At 60.7% G+C, this 17,285-nt stretch overlaps 3 protein-coding genes across 10 annotated transcripts; 2 read left to right on the top strand and 1 right to left on the bottom strand.

Moving 5' to 3' along the window:
* The first annotated feature begins 56 nt into the window (after positions 1 to 56).
* Positions 57 to 4,731, top strand: B3GAT3 (beta-1,3-glucuronyltransferase 3). Of its 3 annotated transcripts, none has more exons than XM_072789488.1 (5): positions 57 to 344; positions 1,470 to 1,644; positions 3,037 to 3,397; positions 3,593 to 3,883; positions 4,254 to 4,731. In XM_072789488.1, exons 1-5 carry the CDS (start codon positions 263 to 265, stop codon positions 4,350 to 4,352), a joined length of 1,008 nt encoding a protein of 335 aa, XP_072645589.1. In that variant the 5' UTR covers positions 57 to 262; the 3' UTR covers positions 4,353 to 4,731. The 3 variants fall into 3 exon arrangements, with proteins under 3 accessions (XP_072645589.1, XP_072645590.1, XP_072645591.1); XM_072789489.1 differs by having other exon boundaries at positions 3,593 to 3,897; XM_072789490.1 differs by lacking the exon at positions 1,470 to 1,644 and having other exon boundaries at positions 91 to 344.
* Positions 4,732 to 4,876: 145 nt separating this feature from the next.
* On the bottom strand, positions 4,877 to 7,278 carry ROM1 (retinal outer segment membrane protein 1). The gene is made up of 3 exons (XM_072789487.1): positions 6,056 to 7,278; positions 5,513 to 5,759; positions 4,877 to 5,398 (listed from the first exon to the last, which is right to left on the bottom strand). The coding sequence occupies exons 1-3, from the start codon at positions 6,643 to 6,645 to the stop codon at positions 5,180 to 5,182; spliced, it is 1,056 nt and encodes a 351-aa protein (XP_072645588.1). The 5' UTR covers positions 6,646 to 7,278; the 3' UTR covers positions 4,877 to 5,179.
* On the top strand, positions 6,933 to 17,225 carry EML3 (EMAP like 3). Of its 6 annotated transcripts, none has more exons than XM_072789484.1 (22): positions 6,933 to 7,479; positions 8,276 to 8,447; positions 8,529 to 8,786; positions 8,880 to 8,990; positions 10,034 to 10,101; positions 10,261 to 10,384; positions 10,606 to 10,776; positions 10,971 to 11,040; positions 11,122 to 11,232; positions 11,474 to 11,569; positions 11,940 to 12,095; positions 12,252 to 12,393; positions 12,836 to 12,987; positions 13,064 to 13,189; positions 13,281 to 13,412; positions 13,859 to 13,926; positions 14,667 to 14,755; positions 14,828 to 14,925; positions 15,048 to 15,135; positions 15,625 to 15,723; positions 16,111 to 16,131; positions 16,230 to 17,225. In XM_072789484.1, exons 1-22 carry the CDS (start codon positions 7,458 to 7,460, stop codon positions 16,805 to 16,807), a joined length of 2,952 nt encoding a protein of 983 aa, XP_072645585.1. In that variant the 5' UTR covers positions 6,933 to 7,457; the 3' UTR covers positions 16,808 to 17,225. The 6 variants fall into 6 exon arrangements, with proteins under 6 accessions (XP_072645585.1, XP_072645584.1, XP_072645582.1 ...); XM_072789483.1 differs by having other exon boundaries at positions 8,526 to 8,786; XM_072789481.1 differs by having other exon boundaries at positions 6,938 to 7,479; positions 8,526 to 8,786; positions 10,264 to 10,384; positions 16,001 to 16,131; positions 16,230 to 16,668.
* The last annotated feature ends 60 nt before the right edge of the window (positions 17,226 to 17,285 follow it).

Raw genomic sequence — 17,285 nt, 5'->3', positions numbered from 1 at the left:
CACCGACTCCCGTGGTTCCCAGAACTAGGCGGTGGGACCGGAAATTAGCCCGGGGGGCGGGGTGCAGAGTGACCGGAAGTGGGCGCGGGCGGGCGCCGGCGGCCCCGGCTCCCGGGAGCTGGTGAAGAGGAGCGTGAGGAAGGCGGGCCGCGGGGCGGGGCCGCTGCAGGGGCGGGGTCTGCAGGCTGGCGGATGGGGGGCGGGGACCCCCCGTCGGTTCCCCCCGGACCCCGCCTGCTCCGGCGCCGGCGGCCGCACGGCCATGAAGCTGAAGCTGAAGAACGTGTTTCTCGCCTACTTCCTGGTGTCGATCGCAGGCCTCCTCTACGCGCTGGTGCAGCTCGGTGAGCGGGGCGGGGCGGGGGTGCGGCGGACCCGCCTGAGGGCGCCCGCCGCCTGCAGCCCGCCCTGGGGGTGAAGCCCCGCGCAGGCACCGTGCAGCCCGCTCGGCCCCCGACAGCCCGTGCCGCAGCCGGGCTCTCCTCTCTGGGACGCGCCGCGGCCCCCGCCGCACCTCGGAGGAATTGCGGGCCCCTTTCCAGAGTCCGCGCGGCCCCGCGTGGCCTGTGGCCCTCCGCCCTGGCAACCCCCTTACCTCCCCCACTCGCTCGCTCCGCTCCGGCCGCACGGGCTGTGTAACAGTTTCTCGAAAAGCCCAGGCGCGTTGCTCTCTCAAGCGCTTACCCTGTCCCTTCTGGCTGCAGCGCTTTTCCCCCATTTCTTTCCCGGTCGCCTCTTTCTCACCCTTGAGGTCTCAGCCCAAATGTCACCGCCTCAGAGAGTCCTTCCCCGGCCACTTTAGCTAGAGTCACTGCCTTTTCTGGACTCTCTTTTATACTCTATCCTATACGTCTCCTTCGTGGCCCTTATCACAGCTCGTGACAATTTTACTAATTCGTTTCTTTGCTCAGTGCCTGCCTCCTCCACTAAACCGAAAGCTCCATGAAGGCAGGGACCATGTCTGCTTTCCTCCCTGCTGTATCCGCAGCACCTGAGGCTGTGCCTCCCACGAGGAGCCTCCAATAAATATTTATCCAATAATGGAATCAATGAATTTTATGAGTCTTTGGTCACACAGCCACGGGAACAGATTGAACTCTGCCGCTTACGCAGACGGCTCAGGGCTTGATCTTCAGGTATTTAAAAGACTGCCCTGTTTCAGGAGATTTAGTTGTTCTTTACATCTCTAGAAGGCAGCAACGTGAGCATCAGCAAGTAGAAGGGTTGGAGGCGGATGAGCAGCTCAATATCCAAATGAAAGCTGTAACAGATGGACTTGACTGTGGTTGGAGAGGGCTGCTGATTGAGACCGTGAGCCCCCCCACCCCCGAGGTGTGGAAGAGGCTGTTGGGGAAGCTGTCAGGAGATTTCCCCCTACACTGGCTAGGAGTTGAATGAGAACGTTCTGCCCCTTTGGGATGCTCAACATGCTGTGGTTCTCTGCCCCCATCCCTGCTTCCTGGGACCAGGTCAGCCATGTGACTGCCTCCCTCCCCTGCGGGCAGCAGCAGAGCAGCTTCGGCAGAAGGATCTGAGGATTTCCCAGCTGCAAGCTGATCTCCGGCGCCCACCCCCTGCCCCTGCCCAGCCCCCTGAACCTGAGGCCCTGCCTACTATCTATGTTGTTACCCCCACCTATGCCAGGTATGGGGTCTGGTGTACCCAAGAGGCCTGCCAGGGCCAGGATGTTGGTGTTGATGGAGTTTGGGGAGGCACTGGGCTAGAGGGTGTTCTGGAGGTGAGGGCATGCCAAATGACAGGATAAAGGAACCACATCAGTCCTCAAAGATTTCTGGGGAAATGACTGTTTCTCTAGTAAAACAGGGGTATGCTATGAAATAGAATACACAGTTCCTAACAAATTTTAAGATAGAATAACAAAGTTTCAAAGAAGTGCTGAGCTTGCCCATGAATTCACTCTCTCAGGGATCCTTTGGTGAGAAAGTCTGGGGACCGCAGGCTAATTGAAGTAGAAAAGGGCCTGGCCTTACCGTCATACTAGGGTCTAGAAACAGTTACCCCAGCTATGATTTGTGGTATGTTCACTCTCTACCAGCCACTGTGCTAAGTAAGGGCTTTTTTTTTTTTTTTTTTTTAATTAAAATGTAACTTTATTTTGGTACAAACCCCTGGGGAACCTGGTTTTAGGTTTATAGCTAAAGAGCCTGCCAACACCTCAGGGGAATCAAATGGCTGACCCATGGAAGCACAGGCAGCTCTAGACCCTGTCCCCTTCCACACACGCAGCCCCAACCCCACGGCAGGCAGAGCAATTGAGGGATAAATCTAGAAAAGACTGGGCCACACCTTCCCAGTTTCCTGTCTAACCTTAGATAAATCCTCTCCTGGAGAGGAATGAGGCAAAGGGCTCATCTAAATTTCTCATCCTGGAAACCCAGGAAGAGCACCTGGTATTTTAGAAAGTCGTTAAAATTTGCTCTTTAAGGGGAAGCCTGGGTGGCTCAGCAGTTGGGCGTGTCTGCCTTTGGCTCAGGGCGTGATCCTGGAGTGCTGGGATCGAGTCCCACATTGGGCTCCCTGCATGGAACCTGCTTCTCCCTCTGCCTGTGTTTCTGCCTCTCTCTTTCTATGTCTCTTATGAATGAATAAATAAAATCTTTAAAAAAAATTTTTTTTTGACCTTTAAGACAAAATCGTTGTAAAGTGCTGTTATTCCCATTTTCACAGCCAAGGAAACAGGCTTGGGGAGATCTGACCCATTTCCCCCAGTGTCTCACCTACTAAGTTACAGAGCTGGCATTCAAACCTAGATCTGTCTGATTCCAAAGCCTGTGCCCTTAACTTGTAGTCTCCCACAGCCAGAGCCCTGGGGTTGAGGCGGGTGCCAGACATGGGCTGCAGGAGCAGGGCAGGAGAGTGCGGTGTGAAGTTGACAGGCAAGAAGAGGAATTTGGGTATTGGTTGGGCAAACGCTGTGGGGGATACTAGAAGGGGCCCGGGAGAAGCTATGTATACTGGCGGGAGTGAGCAAATGGTCCCGACCCCTTGCCCTCCTCCGTGTCTTTTCCCCTGCAGGCTGGTGCAGAAAGCGGAGCTGGTGCGGCTGTCCCAGACACTGAGCCTGGTGCCCCGGCTGCATTGGCTGCTGGTGGAGGATGCTGAGGGCCCCACCCCATTGGTCTCAGGGCTGCTGGCTGCCTCGGGCCTCCTCTTCACACACCTGGCGGTCCTCACCCCCAAGGCCCAGCGGCTCAGAGAGGGTGAGCCAGGCTGGGTTCGGCCCCGTGGTGTAGAACAACGCAACAGGGCCCTCGACTGGCTCCGGAGTGGAGGGGGTGCTGTCGGGGGAGAGAAGGACCCCCCCCCAGCCGGCACCCGGGGAGTCGTGTACTTTGCTGATGATGACAACACCTACAGCCGGGAACTCTTTGAGGAGGTGAGCCCTGGGGTGGGGATGGAGAAGGAGGCAGGTGGAGCCAGCTTCACCTGTTCCCTTGGTTACTGGTGTTTCTCTGGAAAGATGTTGTGGGAGGATGGGGAGCAGTGGGGCAGAATGAGCCCATTGGCCCTTCCTGCTGCTCCCTTGCCCCTGGGCCACCCTGTCTGTTTCTTTTCTCCTGACCTCTCTTAGATGCGCTGGACCCGTGGTGTCTCAGTGTGGCCCGTGGGGCTGGTGGGCGGCCTGCGATTTGAGGGCCCTCAGGTACAGGATGGCCGGGTTGTGGGCTTCCACACGGCATGGGAGCCCAACAGGCCCTTCCCAGTGGATATGGCAGGATTTGCTGTTGCCCTGTCCTTGCTGTTGGCTAAGCCCAATGCCCAATTTGATGCTACTGCTCCCCGGGGCCACCTGGAGAGCAGTCTCCTGAGTCACCTTGTGGATCCCAAGGACCTGGAGCCCCGGGCAGCTAACTGCACTCGGGTAAGGGGCTAGAGGTGGGTAGAAACCTGGCTCTGGGATATGGAAGGGTGATGGGGAATGTGGAGGAAGGTTTTGGGGAGGAGGGGAAGGACAGTTGTTTGAACAAGGAAGGACCCTGCAGAGCTCAGACTCAACCTTGCTTACTCTCCTGGAGGGGGAGCTGGGAGCCAGGGAAAGAAATGGTCTCCTGCACTCTATCACCTGGGCACCCATGTAGCCCAGAGGGGGTAAGGGGAGAAAGCCCTATTTTAGAGGCACTACAGCCCCTGCCCTGCACACTTGAATCTAATGCTATGTCTGTAGAGGCAGCGGTAAGAGAATTCGGGCTATGCTGTGGGCCCCAGTTCTAACTGAAATGCTCCCGCAACAGGTCCTGGTGTGGCATACACGGACAGAGAAGCCCAAGATGAAGCAGGAGGAACAGCTACAGCGGCAGGGCCGAGGCTCAGACCCAGCTGTTGAGGTGTGATGGCGGCCCCCCCACCCCCGCCCCTGACTACCACCTCGTCAGGCACGAAGCTGGGGGACTGGGCCCCTGGCCAGCCTGGGCGGCAGATTTCCAAATCCTGACCCCTCAGAGCCAGGGGGTGGCTCCTCTGCCCCCTCAGCCCCAGAGCGTGGCCCAGCTGCTTCTCAGGCTGGGGACAAGCGGCCCTTGTGTTGAGCCAGGTCAGCTCGGTCTGGGGTGGGGCAGAAGGACAGACACTCAGGAGGGCTGCTAAGCAACTGGGTAACTTATTGGGGCTAGGCATGGGCTGGGGGGCTGGAGGAGCTGGGCTGGACCCTCCCCACCTGAGCATGCGGATCCCACCCCCCCACACCTCCAGAATAAAAGATCATGAGCTGGAGGGGCCTCTGGTTTCCTTTGTAACGCACTTCTGGTTCTTGCATTTGATCCTCACCAGAGTCAGGACCTGGGAGTCCCGGCTTCTTTATCAGATAGAAATCAGTTCTCCCAGGGCCCTCTACCCCCTTGAAGAGGAAGATCAGTGGTTTCAGTCCAAAAGCTTTATTGAGTCTGTGTGCCAGGAGCAGTCTCCAGCTCTCCCCACGTTGCTCTCCCATCACCCCGTGTGCTTTCTGGTTGTCCGGTGGTTCTGGCCACAGGGGCTAGGCCCCGGACACCTAGTTCTCTTGCTGCTACCAGTCCAGCTCCCTGACTATCCTTAACCCCCCTAATCGCAGGGACTCCCCCATCTGGAGCCTTGGTACAGAGTTGTGAGGTTTTCATTCCTGTCCATCCCTCCCCTCCCCCCTGCCCAGACCCCCCCCCCCCACTTCCCAAGCTTCAGGCCACTAGGCCTCAGGTAGACCCTCCTTAGGAGGTGCCTCTTCTGCTGGGGCCTCCTCAGGTGCTGGCCTGTGAGCAACCCCCGCCTGTAGCCATGCTGTTTTCAGCATGTCTTTCAGCCCACTGGGAAAGAGATAGCCCTGGGCCTCTCCCTCCCCATCGATGACTCCTCCAAGCCCCTCCAGTGCCGTCTGGAGGTACCGCAGGCCCAGGAGCACCAGAATCTGTGGGGGAGGCAAGGGGCAAGAGGTCAGTGAGGGTCAGTAGGTCCCTGGAGCCAGGGGTAGAGGCAATGAGGGGGGGCCCAGATGGAGGGGGCCCCCATGTTGCTGACTCACCTGCAACATGAAGGTGACAGTCAGCGTGCTGCCCAGTGTGCTCGCCAAGCTCTGCAGGTGCCCCAGCAGTGCTGCATGGCATCCTTGTGTCCAGAGGTTTAGGTTGGGCTGACGGGGATCAAAGAGAGGGTGTGCGTGGGGGTCTGAGAGCCGGCTTTGCAGGCAAGGTCTGGGCGAGTGGGGGTTGCAGCAGGAAAAAGGGACACCGTCGATCAGATATAGGCCTTCCACGTTGCTCTGGATCCGACTGTAAAGAGAGGGGCAGGGGTGTCAGGATGTCTGGAAATAGAGACCCCGGCGGAGAAGCTGCAGGGCACGGGATTATCTCCATCCTACAGACGACAAAATGGGCCCGGAGCAGTTTGGTCACATGCTGTGGGTCACGCACCTAATAAACAGCAGATCTGCAACCAATTGTCTCAATCACTATGCTCTATTTATTGCCTATGGGGGTGAGGTGGGTTTCAAGGGGGGAGGAGAAGAAGGGAAAGGAGGGTTAGGAGGCCAGGAGGAGCCGGGGGAGGGGAGAGACAGAACACTCACTCAACCACGTCCTGGTCACTGGGATCCAAGTAACGGCTGCTGACCCACTGGACCCCAAACCAATCCTTGTATCCGTGCCGCCCACAGCAGTGGTGCCTCAGCTGGAGCTCATCCAACAGCCGTTTGGCATGACAGTGTCCGGGCACCTCTGTGTCTTTATAGTGAGCCAAGGCAGTCCCCAGGCCCTCCTCCAGCCCAGTGTCCAGACTCCCAGGTAAAGCCAGGGTCAGCCCCAGGGCGAAGACCAGAAGACCTCCGCCTGCAGCTGTGCCGGCCACCAGCAGCGGGCCGAGGACCTTTCTCCACGGAGGGTATTGAGCTGCATCCAGACTGGCCCTGCTGGCTCCTGCACCCACCAGGCCTGTGCCCAGAGCCACCGTGCCGGCTGCCAGGGCAACCTGGGGCAGGGCGGCAAATGGGCAGGAGGGAGACAAGAAGGTGCTGAGGTGCCACAGCTGAACCAGGAGGTGCCCGCTACAGAGAAGGGTGAGGCCACCCGCCAACGCCAGCAGCCAGGAGAGGAGCCAGAGCCCCTGTGCCAGACGGATGCGGGGCTGCAGGGGCAGCACCAAGGGCAACACCGGCGCCATCTCCCATCTCTGCCCAAGGGGAAGCAGAGCTGTCGGGGACGAGGGTTGGTGGGGACGGGATGCTGAGTCAGCCCAGCCTGGCTTGAGCTGGGCTAATGCCACCCTGACCCCAATACCCTGGGAATCCGCCCACCCCTAGCCTTAATAACCCGCTGCCCTGGCCCCTGCCAAGCCCCAATTCGAGATGCCTTTGCCTTGCCCCTTAGGGAAGGCCCCGCCCCCGGGCCGAGGTGCCCATTTCGTAACCCCGCCCCTGTCCCCTCGCGGAAGTGGGGAGGGGCGGGTCGGCTCTGCCCCTAGGGCCCGAGGGCCGGGTGCCGGGACCAGAGGAGACCCCAGGGAGTCCGGGGGCGGGGGATCCCTAAGGACGCGGAGGCCCGGAGGGGGCCCAGGGGCCAGCAAGCGGGCCCTGCCCGGGTCCTGAGCCCCGAAGCCCGGACAGGGAGGGGTTACCACCAGGCGGCCCGGCCTCCCCCAACGTCCCGCCCCCCCTCCCGCGCTTCCTGGCGGCTCCGCGTCCGGCGCCTGTTTGTGCTGCGGCGCTGGGGCCTGGGACGGCCCCGCCACCGCACCCCCGGGAGCCGAGAGCGGCCCCGGGAGAGTCCGAGGCCCCGGGGGGCCCTGGACCTGCCGCCCCCGCCCCACAGCGCCCCCTCCAGGCCCTTTCCCCGCGCGCGACAGCGCCCCCGGGGGGTGGCACAGCAGCCGTGCGCGCGCGCCCCGGGGTGCTTCCCCTTCCCCGGTCCCTGGCCATGGCCCCGGCCGCTTAGAAGCCTCCGCCGCCGCCGCCGCTCGGAGCAAGCCGGGGCCGGATGGACGGGGCCGGGGCGCCCGGTGAGTACGGGGCGGGGCGGGCGGCGTGCCCCTTCCCGAGCGCCGGCTGGTCGGCCGCTGCCTCTGCGGTGTCCCCGCGTGCTCCCCGGCCTCGGGGCTTCTGAGCATCCTCCCCGGTGCCTCAGGTCGCTCTTCCTCGTTATTTGGATCTCCTGCTGTCATTTCCACCTTCCTCAACGTCATCCACTCCCCGTGTTGCTCTGGGCCCCTTGACGTTTCTCTGCCCCCCCGTGTTATTATGGGCCTATTCTCCTGGTATTTCGGGTCCTTTTACTTCTGACCCGTTCCCCGGGGACCTTCACTATGACTCCGTCTCCACCTATACCCTCCCGGGTCGTTCTTGATCTCTTCTGGTCTTCTGAGCCCTCCGATGACTGTATTCGGTGTCCCCCTCTTCTCTGGGGCCCCCTCCCCCTCTGTTTCTGCCTTCCCTGGAGAGCTGAGCCTGCTCTGGGGTGGGCAGTCACCCCCGAGCTGCACCGGCCTCCCTCTGTGGTCCCCACGTTCCGGGGCAGCACTCCATATTTCCCCCTGGGACTCTGTGGTACTCCCTGTCTTTGCGGAGGCTGAGACAGCAGCAGGAAGGGAGCTTTGCCAGGCTCCCCGCCTGCCCTGCCAGAAGGAGGCCCTTGATCCTCTACCACCCGTCGCCTCCCCTCCCGGCCAGCCTCCAAGCCTGGGGCTGCTTCAAGGGGGCAGTGTGTCGGACAAATGCGAAGTTGGGGGGAGACAGAAGCCCCTCGGCCCTTTCTTCAGGTGGTCGGTCCATTCTAAGTGCCTCTTGCCCTGTTCCCAGGTGAGGGCCCTGCTCAGGAGGCCCTGCAGTCCTTGAGTCGGCGGCTTCAGGTGCAGGAGAAGGAGATGGAGCTGGTAAAGGCAGCCCTGGCCGAAGCTCTCCGCCTGCTGCGGCTGCAGGCGCCCCCCAACTCCCTGCAGGACTCTGGCGCCGTAGCTGCCACAAGGGACAGGTATACACATTGTCACACCCTCTTCCTCTTTCTTCCAGGGACCTCTAGGGGCATCAGGTTGATTCACTGTCTCCCCAGCAGCCCTGCAGCGCCCCCCGGACCGCCACCCCCATGCAGCCCCGCCTTGGTGAGCCGCGGCACCCAGACCGAAGCAGAGGCGGAGCGGGAGGCATCCCTGGGACCCTCTGGCCTGAGCAATGGGCCCCCGGCCCCACAGGGGGGCAGTGAAGAGCCTGGTGGGACCCAGTCTGAAGGAGGGGGCAGCAGCAGCAGTGGCACTGGCTCCCCTGGCCCCCCGGGGATCCTCAGGCTAACGCAGCCCCCACAGCGCGCTGACACGTAAGTGTCCTGTGGCGGAGGCCAGGAGGGGCGGGAGGGGCGGGAGCAGGAACAGAGGGAGTGATGTTTACCTGCTCACTATGCTCCTACCAGGCCGCGGAGAAATTCTTCCTCCTCATCCCCCTCAGAGCGGCCCAGGCAGAAACTGTCCCGGAAGGCCGCCTCCTCAGCCAACCTGTTGTTGCGGTCAGGGAGCACAGAGAGGTGGGCGCCGCTCCCCCGCCCCCAGGCTCGGGCTCTTGACCTTCCACATCCCTCACCTCACTTCCCTGGCGGGCTGGGGGACCTCACTGGCCAACAGGAAGAAAGGAACAAGCACGCCTGGGGCGTCTGCTGTGTACCCGGCTGTGCTAAACTCTCAACCTCCTCCATCTCATTCAGTTCCCACAACACCCTTGGGGGGTAGGTGGTGTCATGCTGTTCATTGTCCAGGTGAGGAAGCAGGCTCAGAGAGGGTAAGTGATTTGTCTGGGGTCACACAGCTAGAGCTAGGATATGAGCCCTACTCTTTCCGACTCCGGTTCTGCTGTTTCACTGCGTACCTTCCAAGAGTTTAGGAGGTACCACAAGCTCTCGTGATTTTCATGGATGACTCGTTTTCAGAGTTTCAGCCCTACCCCTCACCCCTTAACCCCCTCCCCCTTCCCCCTCATCTACCAGGCTTTATTTCTAGACAGCAAGGGGGGAATCCTAGTGGCCGAGCATGGTCATCTCAGGGTGCGTGCAGGCCTCAGGACTCCCGTGTGTTCATCTGAACCCTGTCCTTGGTTTCTTCTTTACTCTCTGAAGAGATGTTGCAGCCATATGGTCTGGTGACAGCTCTCTGTGGAATTCACCTGTTACTTTCCTCTTGAGACATAAAGACATTCTTGCTTCCCTCCCAGATCCCCGAAAGGCAGGGCTGGTGTACATTCTGGATTCACTCTGGTCCCATTTTACAGATGGAGAAATGAAAAGGCCAGCCAGAGGCCTGTGGTCTAGGAGAAGGGGCTCCCCCCGGCCATGCCACGCTGCCTCTCACAAACTTTAGGGCTCTGTGCCGAGTGCTCAGCCCCTTCAGCCCAAACTTTCTCATCTCTTACAACGGAGCTGAGAGTCCCTATCTACTCTGGGGCCCTGAATGCTCTGGATGCAGGCTAAAAGCCTGCAGAGGTGTCTGGGTGAACCTCCTTTCCTGTGTCCTGCCCTTCCCCACTTACGTCTCAGGACCTGACCTCATCACTCTGCTCCTCTCTCTTTCCCAACAGCCGTGGAGGGAAAGACCCCCTCTCCAGCCCCGGGGGTCCTGGGTCTCGGAGGAGCAATTATAATTTGGGTATGTACGGAGAAGTCTGGCACGATGGAGTTAGGGTTTGGGCTACAGCCCCAGGAGCTATTTTGGGGGACCTGTGAGGTGTGGTGGGTAGAGTCCTGCTCTGGCTTTCCCGAGAGGGAGGCTGCAGGGTGGTGGTTGACACCCCCCTTTTCTCTGTAGAAGGCATCTCAGTGAAGATGTTCCTTCGCGGCCGCCCCATTACCATGTACATCCCATCTGGCATCCGCAGCCTTGAGGAGCTGCCCAGCGGCCCACCCCCGGAGACCCTCAGCCTTGACTGGGTGTATCCTGCCCCCTCCAGTCCCATGGGGACCCCCTTTCCCATCTTGGGAACCCCCCTTCTTTCTGGCTTCCCCCTGGGTCTGCGGGATCAGGAAGCCATCGGAATCCGCCCCTCCCATCTTCTGCCAGTGGTGCTGCCAGCCAGAAGCTCTTTTGTTGTCCCCACTCTTCCTCACTCTGCCCTCGGTCTGACCCTTTCCTTGACTGTGATCCCCACTCCAGTTATGGGTACAGGGGTCGTGACTCCCGCTCTAATCTGTTTGTGCTGCGCTCTGGGGAGGTGGTCTACTTCATCGCCTGCGTGGTGGTGCTGTACCGGCCTGAGGGAGGCCCAGGGGGTCCTGGAGGTGGTGGCCAGAGACATTACCGGGGCCACACGGACTGCGTTCGATGGTGAGGGGCCCGAGGCCTGGGAGCGGGCAGTTCTGGGTGTGGGGATGGTTAGTGTGGCAGGAACGGGATCTGGGAGGGTGCAGAGGAGCAGGAAAGAAGAGTTGCCTTGCTGGTCTGCAAGCATGGAGAAGGGTGTCCTGGGGGGTCTTGGGAGACCAACCCCCTTCCCGAGAGTGTCTCCTCCTTCCACTTAGCCTGGCCGTCCACCCCGATGGTGTCCGTGTAGCCTCAGGACAGACAGCTGGGGTGGATAAAGATGGAAAGGTAAGGCCAAAGTCAAACCCTGGCAGACGGGAGGAAATTCTAGCCTGGCTGCCCTTCACATCCTGACCTCTTCTCTACCAGCCCCTGCAACCTGTGGTTCATGTCTGGGACTCTGAGACACTGCTGAAGCTGCAGGAGATTGGACTGGGGGCCTTCGAGCGGGGTGTAGGAGCCCTGGCCTTTTCAGTGGCGGTGAGCTGGCCCTCAAGCCCCTTGGCCCCCGTATTCCTTGACCAGGAACCTCATCCTTGCACTTCACCAGGACGCCTCAGGAGTTCTGGCATTCCTGAACCCAGCCGACTTTCCTGAGAAAGGGACAGGGGTCCACCTCACCTGCCCGCTCAACCCGCGATGGCAGCCTTTGCCTGATGACTGTGAACCCACAGACCTTGAGGCCTCACTTGGCCCCCCTCGACGTGTCCCCTATTTTCAGGATCAGGGTGCTTTTCTTTGTGTGGTGGATGATTCCAATGAGCACATGCTGTCAGTGTGGGACTGCAGCCGGGGCACAAAGCTGGCTGAGATTAAGGTGAGGAGTCCAGGTGGCCTGGCAGGGCAGTGAGGTTAGGGTGCCCAGAGCAGTGGAGTACAGATAGCTCCAGGCTTCCCCATACATCGACTTCATTTCTGGCTGGGTCACCTGGAGCAAGTCTCATAGCCTCTCTGAGGCTGGGAGAGGCGACTGTGGAAATTCTGGCCTCCTGAGTGATCTTGTGTCAGGCATTAGAGTGGTGCTGGCATCATGAGTGACTGGGGGAGGGGGTGGGGGTGCTCTTGGGGAACCAGACTTGTCCTGGGGTTTTGAGACTTCAGCAGACCAGCTGTCAGGATGCAAACTGAAGAGTCAGAGTGTGGGTGCTCAGGGCTTGGGGTAGCTGAATCTAGTATCTTCCCTTCAGAGTACAAATGACTCAGTCTTGGCCGTTGGCTTCAGCCCTCGTGACAGCAGCTGTATTGTCACCAGCGGGAAATCCCACGTCCACTTCTGGAACTGGAGTGGAGGAGCAGGGGTCCCTGGAAACGGGACCCTCACCCGGAAACAGGGCGTCTTTGGGGTGAGGCGTGGATGGGTGTGGGGTAACATGGACAGGGTAGAGGTGAAAGTATCCGTCTGAGTAGTGTAGACCCTAATACTACCCACCTGGCAACGGCATGTGACTTTGTCTTTGCCCTTCCCTTTGACCCCTGCTCTCTGCTTGCCTCTCCCCTAGAAATATAAGAAACCCAAGTTTATCCCTTGCTTTGTGTTCCTCCCGGATGGAGACATTCTCACTGGGGATTCAGAGGGGAACATTCTCACCTGGGGACGGAGCCTCTCAGATTCCAGGACCCCAGGCAGGGGTGGGGCCAAAGGTACGTGGTGCTTGGGGGTGGCATCTGGGAAGTCTGGTACCCCAGAGGCTCTGTGGGAGCAGAGAAGAGGATCCCCCCTTTTTTTTAACCACAAGAGTTGATAGTTGTCTGGGACCCCACCGGGGCCCTCCAGGAGGGCATTCTAGAAGGGTAGGGACGCCATGGCAAAGGGGCAGGGCTAGGGGCTACGGAGTCTGCCGGATCCTGGGTTCACATTCCAGTTTTGCTGCTGGGTATTTGGCCTTTAGAAAGTTATCTCAGGTCTTTGAGCCTCCATCGTCCAGTCTGTAAACTGGGTAAAATAATAGCCGAGGATCAGAGACCGTATTCAGTAGGTGCTCAGCAGCTGGGAGTTATCATTCTGTTGTGCCGGCCAGGGCTGCTCCAATTCCCCACTTCCCAGCACCCCTACGGCATGACCCACTTGTGACTTTGCCAACAGAGACCTACGGGATTGTGGCACAGGCTCACGCTCACGAAGGTTCCATCTTTGCCCTGTGTCTCCGGCGGGATGGGACTGTGCTGAGTGGTGGTGGCCGGGACCGCCGGCTGGTGCAGTGGGGGCCGGGGTTGGTGGCCCTCCAGGAGGCTGAGGTGAGGCTGGGGTCAAGGGAGGGAGGAGGAAGAGGGTTGGCTAGCGGGACCCTGACCTTCTGACACCATTCCGTAGATTCCTGAACACTTTGGAGCGGTGCGGGCCATTGCTGAGGGCCCGGGCTCTCAACTGCTGGTGGGAACCACAAAGAATGCACTGCTGAGGGGAGATCTGGCTCAGGGCTTCTCCCCTGTCATCCAGGTTGGGGGGCTGAGGGCTCCGGGGAGGAGGGGAGGAGGGTGGGAAGAGCTGCTAAGGTAGGGCAGAGGTGACAGCCCATGCTCTGCTGCAGGGCCACACGGATGAGCTCTGGGGGCTCTGCACGCATCCCTTCCAGAACCGTTTCCTCACCTGTGGCCACGACCGGCAGCTCTGCCTGTGGGATGGGGAGGGCCATGCGCTGGCCTGGAGCATTGACCTCAAGGTAGAGCCCTATGTGTCTGGATCCCCAGTGCCACACCCACCATGGCTTCTGTGGCCGCCACTCCTTTCCCAACATCCCTGTCCCTTCTCCTCAGAGGTAACCAGCTGCACGGGCTACTAAAATCTCCATTCTTCTGTGCAGATACCTCCAGTGCCCCCTAAGCACTACCCCCTTGCCCCCAAGCCCCCAGACCTCCCCTTGACCCAGCAACAAATGGCGACTCTCCGGCACAGCTTCCCAGCTCAGTTCTGGTTGTTAAGTATTTTGAGTATCGCCTCCTGTAGGCTCCAGTGACACCCTGCCTCCACCCCAGGTCTACTGTCCCTCTCCTCCCCAGCTCATCCTTGGGAGGAGAAGCCTTTGGTGTTACCAACATGAAGAGGTGTCCGTCTGGGAACCTTCACTAGAAAGGCATCTTCTTGAATTCACCTTCTCCCCCCTCCCAGGAGACGGGTCTCTGTGCTGACTTCCACCCCAGTGGGGCAGTTGTAGCTGTGGGACTGAACACAGGGAGGTAAGAGGAGCCAGGATTCCCGGTAGGGGAAAGTAGGAGGTACGGGAAGGGTTCCCGGTAATGGGGTTTGTGGGGGGAGGAGTGTGGCTGCTGCCTGCTCGGGAGCCTCAGCTGCACCTTCCCGCTCCTCAGTGCTTTTCTCTGCAGCCCCCTGCCTCCCCTGCCTCCCCTGCTCTCCCGTGGCAGCTGTCATTACCCTCAACCACTTCCCTCTGAGCCTGGGAGTGTGGAGGAGGTGGCTGCTTAGGATAGAGAAGCGGTGGGGATAGGAGGGGCACAGGAGAGACTAACAAAGGGAAGTGACAGGCTTCCAGACTCCCACAGGTCCTCCTAGTGGGCCCCTCTATTCCCCTCTTAGAGGCATCAGAAGTCCTTCAGCCTTTATCTCTCTAGCCCCTTCCGGATTCCTAGCCTAAGAATGCAGTGGTGGGGGCACCTGGGTGGCTCAATGGGTTAAATACCAACTCTTGATTTCAGCTCAGGTCTTTATCTCAGGGTCGTGGGATCCAGCCCTACGTGGGCTTGCACTGGGCACGGAGTCCTGCTTAAGATTCTCTCTCCGCATCTCCCTCTGCCCCTTCTCCCACTCTCCTTTTTTTCAAAAACAAACAATGGACGCAGTTGCGGCTTGTCTACATTACAGCCTTTCTGTCCACACCTCTGAGACTCTCCAACTCGCCAGTCCCCACCTTGCCCAGGACAGGTAACCTCTCACCTGCTTTTTACTACTTCCTTTCCAGGTGGCTGGTTTTGGACACAGAGACCAGAGAGATTGTGTCTGACGTCACTGATGGCAATGAGCAGCTCTCAGTGGTCCGGTACAGCCCAGGTGAGAGCCACCCCCTACCCTGGACCCAGACCTGTCCCTGGCCCTTCCCTCTCTGAGTGACTGTCTTTGTAGATGGGTTGTACCTGGCCATCGGTTCCCATGACAACATGATCTACATCTATAGTGTTTCCAGCGATGGTGCCAAGTCCAACCGCTTTGGCCGCTGTGTGGTGAGGAAGCTGGGGTGGAGGGTGGGGCATTGCCATAGGTCTCTTGAAGGGGTCTAATGTGCTCAGGGGGATCTGGGTACGGGAAATGGCTACATTTTTAGTCTCTTGACCCTTGTTCGTAGGGTCACTCCAGCTTCATCACTCACCTTGATTGGTCTAAGGATGGGAGTTTCATCATGTCCAATTCTGGGGACTATGAGATCCTTTACTGTGAGTGGCAGGAGGGGAGAGCATGGGGAATGGGTCACTGGGTGGGTTTTATTTGTTTGGGGGGCTCCTGGTTGGGAGGGTTGAAGGAGAATCTGTAGGGAACTTCAAGCAGAGAGGGTGTTGGACAGGAAGGTGGAGATGGGATTGAAATGGAGTTGGAATTGCACAACCCCCAAATCACCGTATCTTTCCCCATGAGGAGAGAGCTGGAAAAATGTACTAGGAAAGATTGTTTTGGACAAGTTTCTCAGGGCAGGTATGGAGGGATTGACCAATGTAGGGAGGAGGAACTGATGAGAAGCCATTGGAACTTCAGCAAGAATTCAGGAAACATACGGGGTTGGGTTCTGCCCTGAGCTGAGGGCTACCTTGGTGACCAGATCACTGGCCACTACCTCAAGCAAGTCTTAACGATGTGCCCTTCCCGAAGTCTTCCCGACTGAGGGCAGGGTTAGAGCTGAGCTGGGTGGGCCCCGGCCCTCTCCCCAGGGGACGTAGTTGGAGGCTGCAAGCTGCTGAGGAATCGCTATGACAGCCGAGACCGGGAGTGGGCCACCTACACCTGCGTGCTGGGCTTCCATGTCTATGGTGAGCAGGGCCTTTGGAACCATCCAGGAGGGGTGGGGGGCAAGGTGGAGTCCTCCCTGGGCTCGGCATGCTGGGCGTGTGTCAAGGGGTTGGCGTCTAGAAGCGGGCAGATCCAGCCCGGGCGGCCCCTCAGGCCCTGGGCTGTCGGGACGGACTGGGAAGGATTGCCTGGGACGCGGCCGGTGGGTGGCCGCCCTGCCTGAGCACCAGAACGTGCGTCCCTGGGCCGAGGGTGGGCACGGGGAGGAGGCCGTACTGAGGCTGGCCGCCGTGCTAGGCGTGTGGCCCGACGGCTCGGATGGCACCGACATCAACTCCCTGTGCCGCTCCCACAACGAGCGCGTGGTGGCCGTGGCCGACGACTTCTGCAAAGTGCACCTGTTCCAGTACCCGTGCGCGCGCGCCAAGGTGAGGCCTGGCGGGCTGGGCTGCTGCGGCCGGGCGGGCGGGCGGGCGGGCGGGCCCGGGCTCGGCGCCGCCGCAGCTCCGTCTTGGTTCCCGCCCAGGCGCCCAGCCTCGTGTACGGCGGCCACGGCAGCCACGTGACCAGCGTCCGGTTCACGCACGACGACTCGCACCTCATCTCGCTGGGCGGCAAGGACGCCAGCATCTTCCAGTGGCGAGTGCTGGGCGCCGGGGGCGCGGTGCCAGCGCCCGCCACGCCCTCGCGAACCCCCTCGCTGTCCCCGGCCTCCTCTCTCGACGTCTGACCGCTGCGGGAGGGCACTCACCGGCCCGCGGCCCGGCTCCGCCCCATCCGCAGCCCCCGGGGCCGGGGGCCCACCTTTCCTGGACTCCGAGACATTCCTGGTCGCGCGTTTCCCTGGAGGGGGCGAGTGGCACCCCCCGCGCACACTGTAGAGACCCGCTGGCCGAGCCGGGCAGCCCCAGCCTGGGCCCCGACTCCCGCCGCCTGCTGAGGGGCAATAAACCAGAAGCAAAGTCGCCTCTCAGTCCTTTTGTGGGGCGCGGCTGGGTGCCTCCGGAGCCCTGGGGGGTGGCGATGAAGAAAAAGAGGAGTTTGGACCGAGTCGGGGAGCGTAGGCCGCTCATGCAAACGATAGGCAAAGCCGCTTGCAAATGACCCGGCGAAGCGCGAAGGCGCGCGAGTCTTTCGTGGCCTCAGGCGGAGGTACGGGGGCTCCGGCGAGGATAGAGTTAAGCCCAACTCTTCTCCCGCCCTCGGAGGAGGGGCCGAGCCGCGACGGAAATAGCCGAGCGCCCGGCCGCGGTTGGCCGGAGGGAGCCGAACCTCTTCCGGAAGCGGCCGATCTCTGGGCTCCGTCTCTCCGACCTGAGCCGAGCGCCGGGCCTTGTTCTCCGGATCGGCCGAAGGTGTTCCGGAAGGAGGCGAAGCCCGAGGCGGGCAGGGCAAGCCTCCTCGGCGGCCGGCAGAGTCCGACGTCTGCTGGGGCTCGGCGAGGGCGGAGGTGGGGGCGCCGGAGCCTGGCTCCGGTCCGGCGGGAGCCGAGCTCGTTCCGGAAGAGGCCGAGCGGACCGGCGCTGGCCTCGGCGTCCCGGGCGTGAGGCGGCGGCGGCGGCGGCGGCGGCGGCGGCGGCGG

This window comes from Canis lupus, chromosome 21 (genome assembly GCF_048164855.1).
Source record: "Canis lupus baileyi chromosome 21, mCanLup2.hap1, whole genome shotgun sequence".
NCBI lineage: Eukaryota > Metazoa > Chordata > Mammalia > Carnivora > Canidae > Canis > Canis lupus.
The sequence above is the reverse complement of the archived record's forward strand: the minus strand, read 5'-3'. Positions and strand labels throughout refer to the sequence as shown.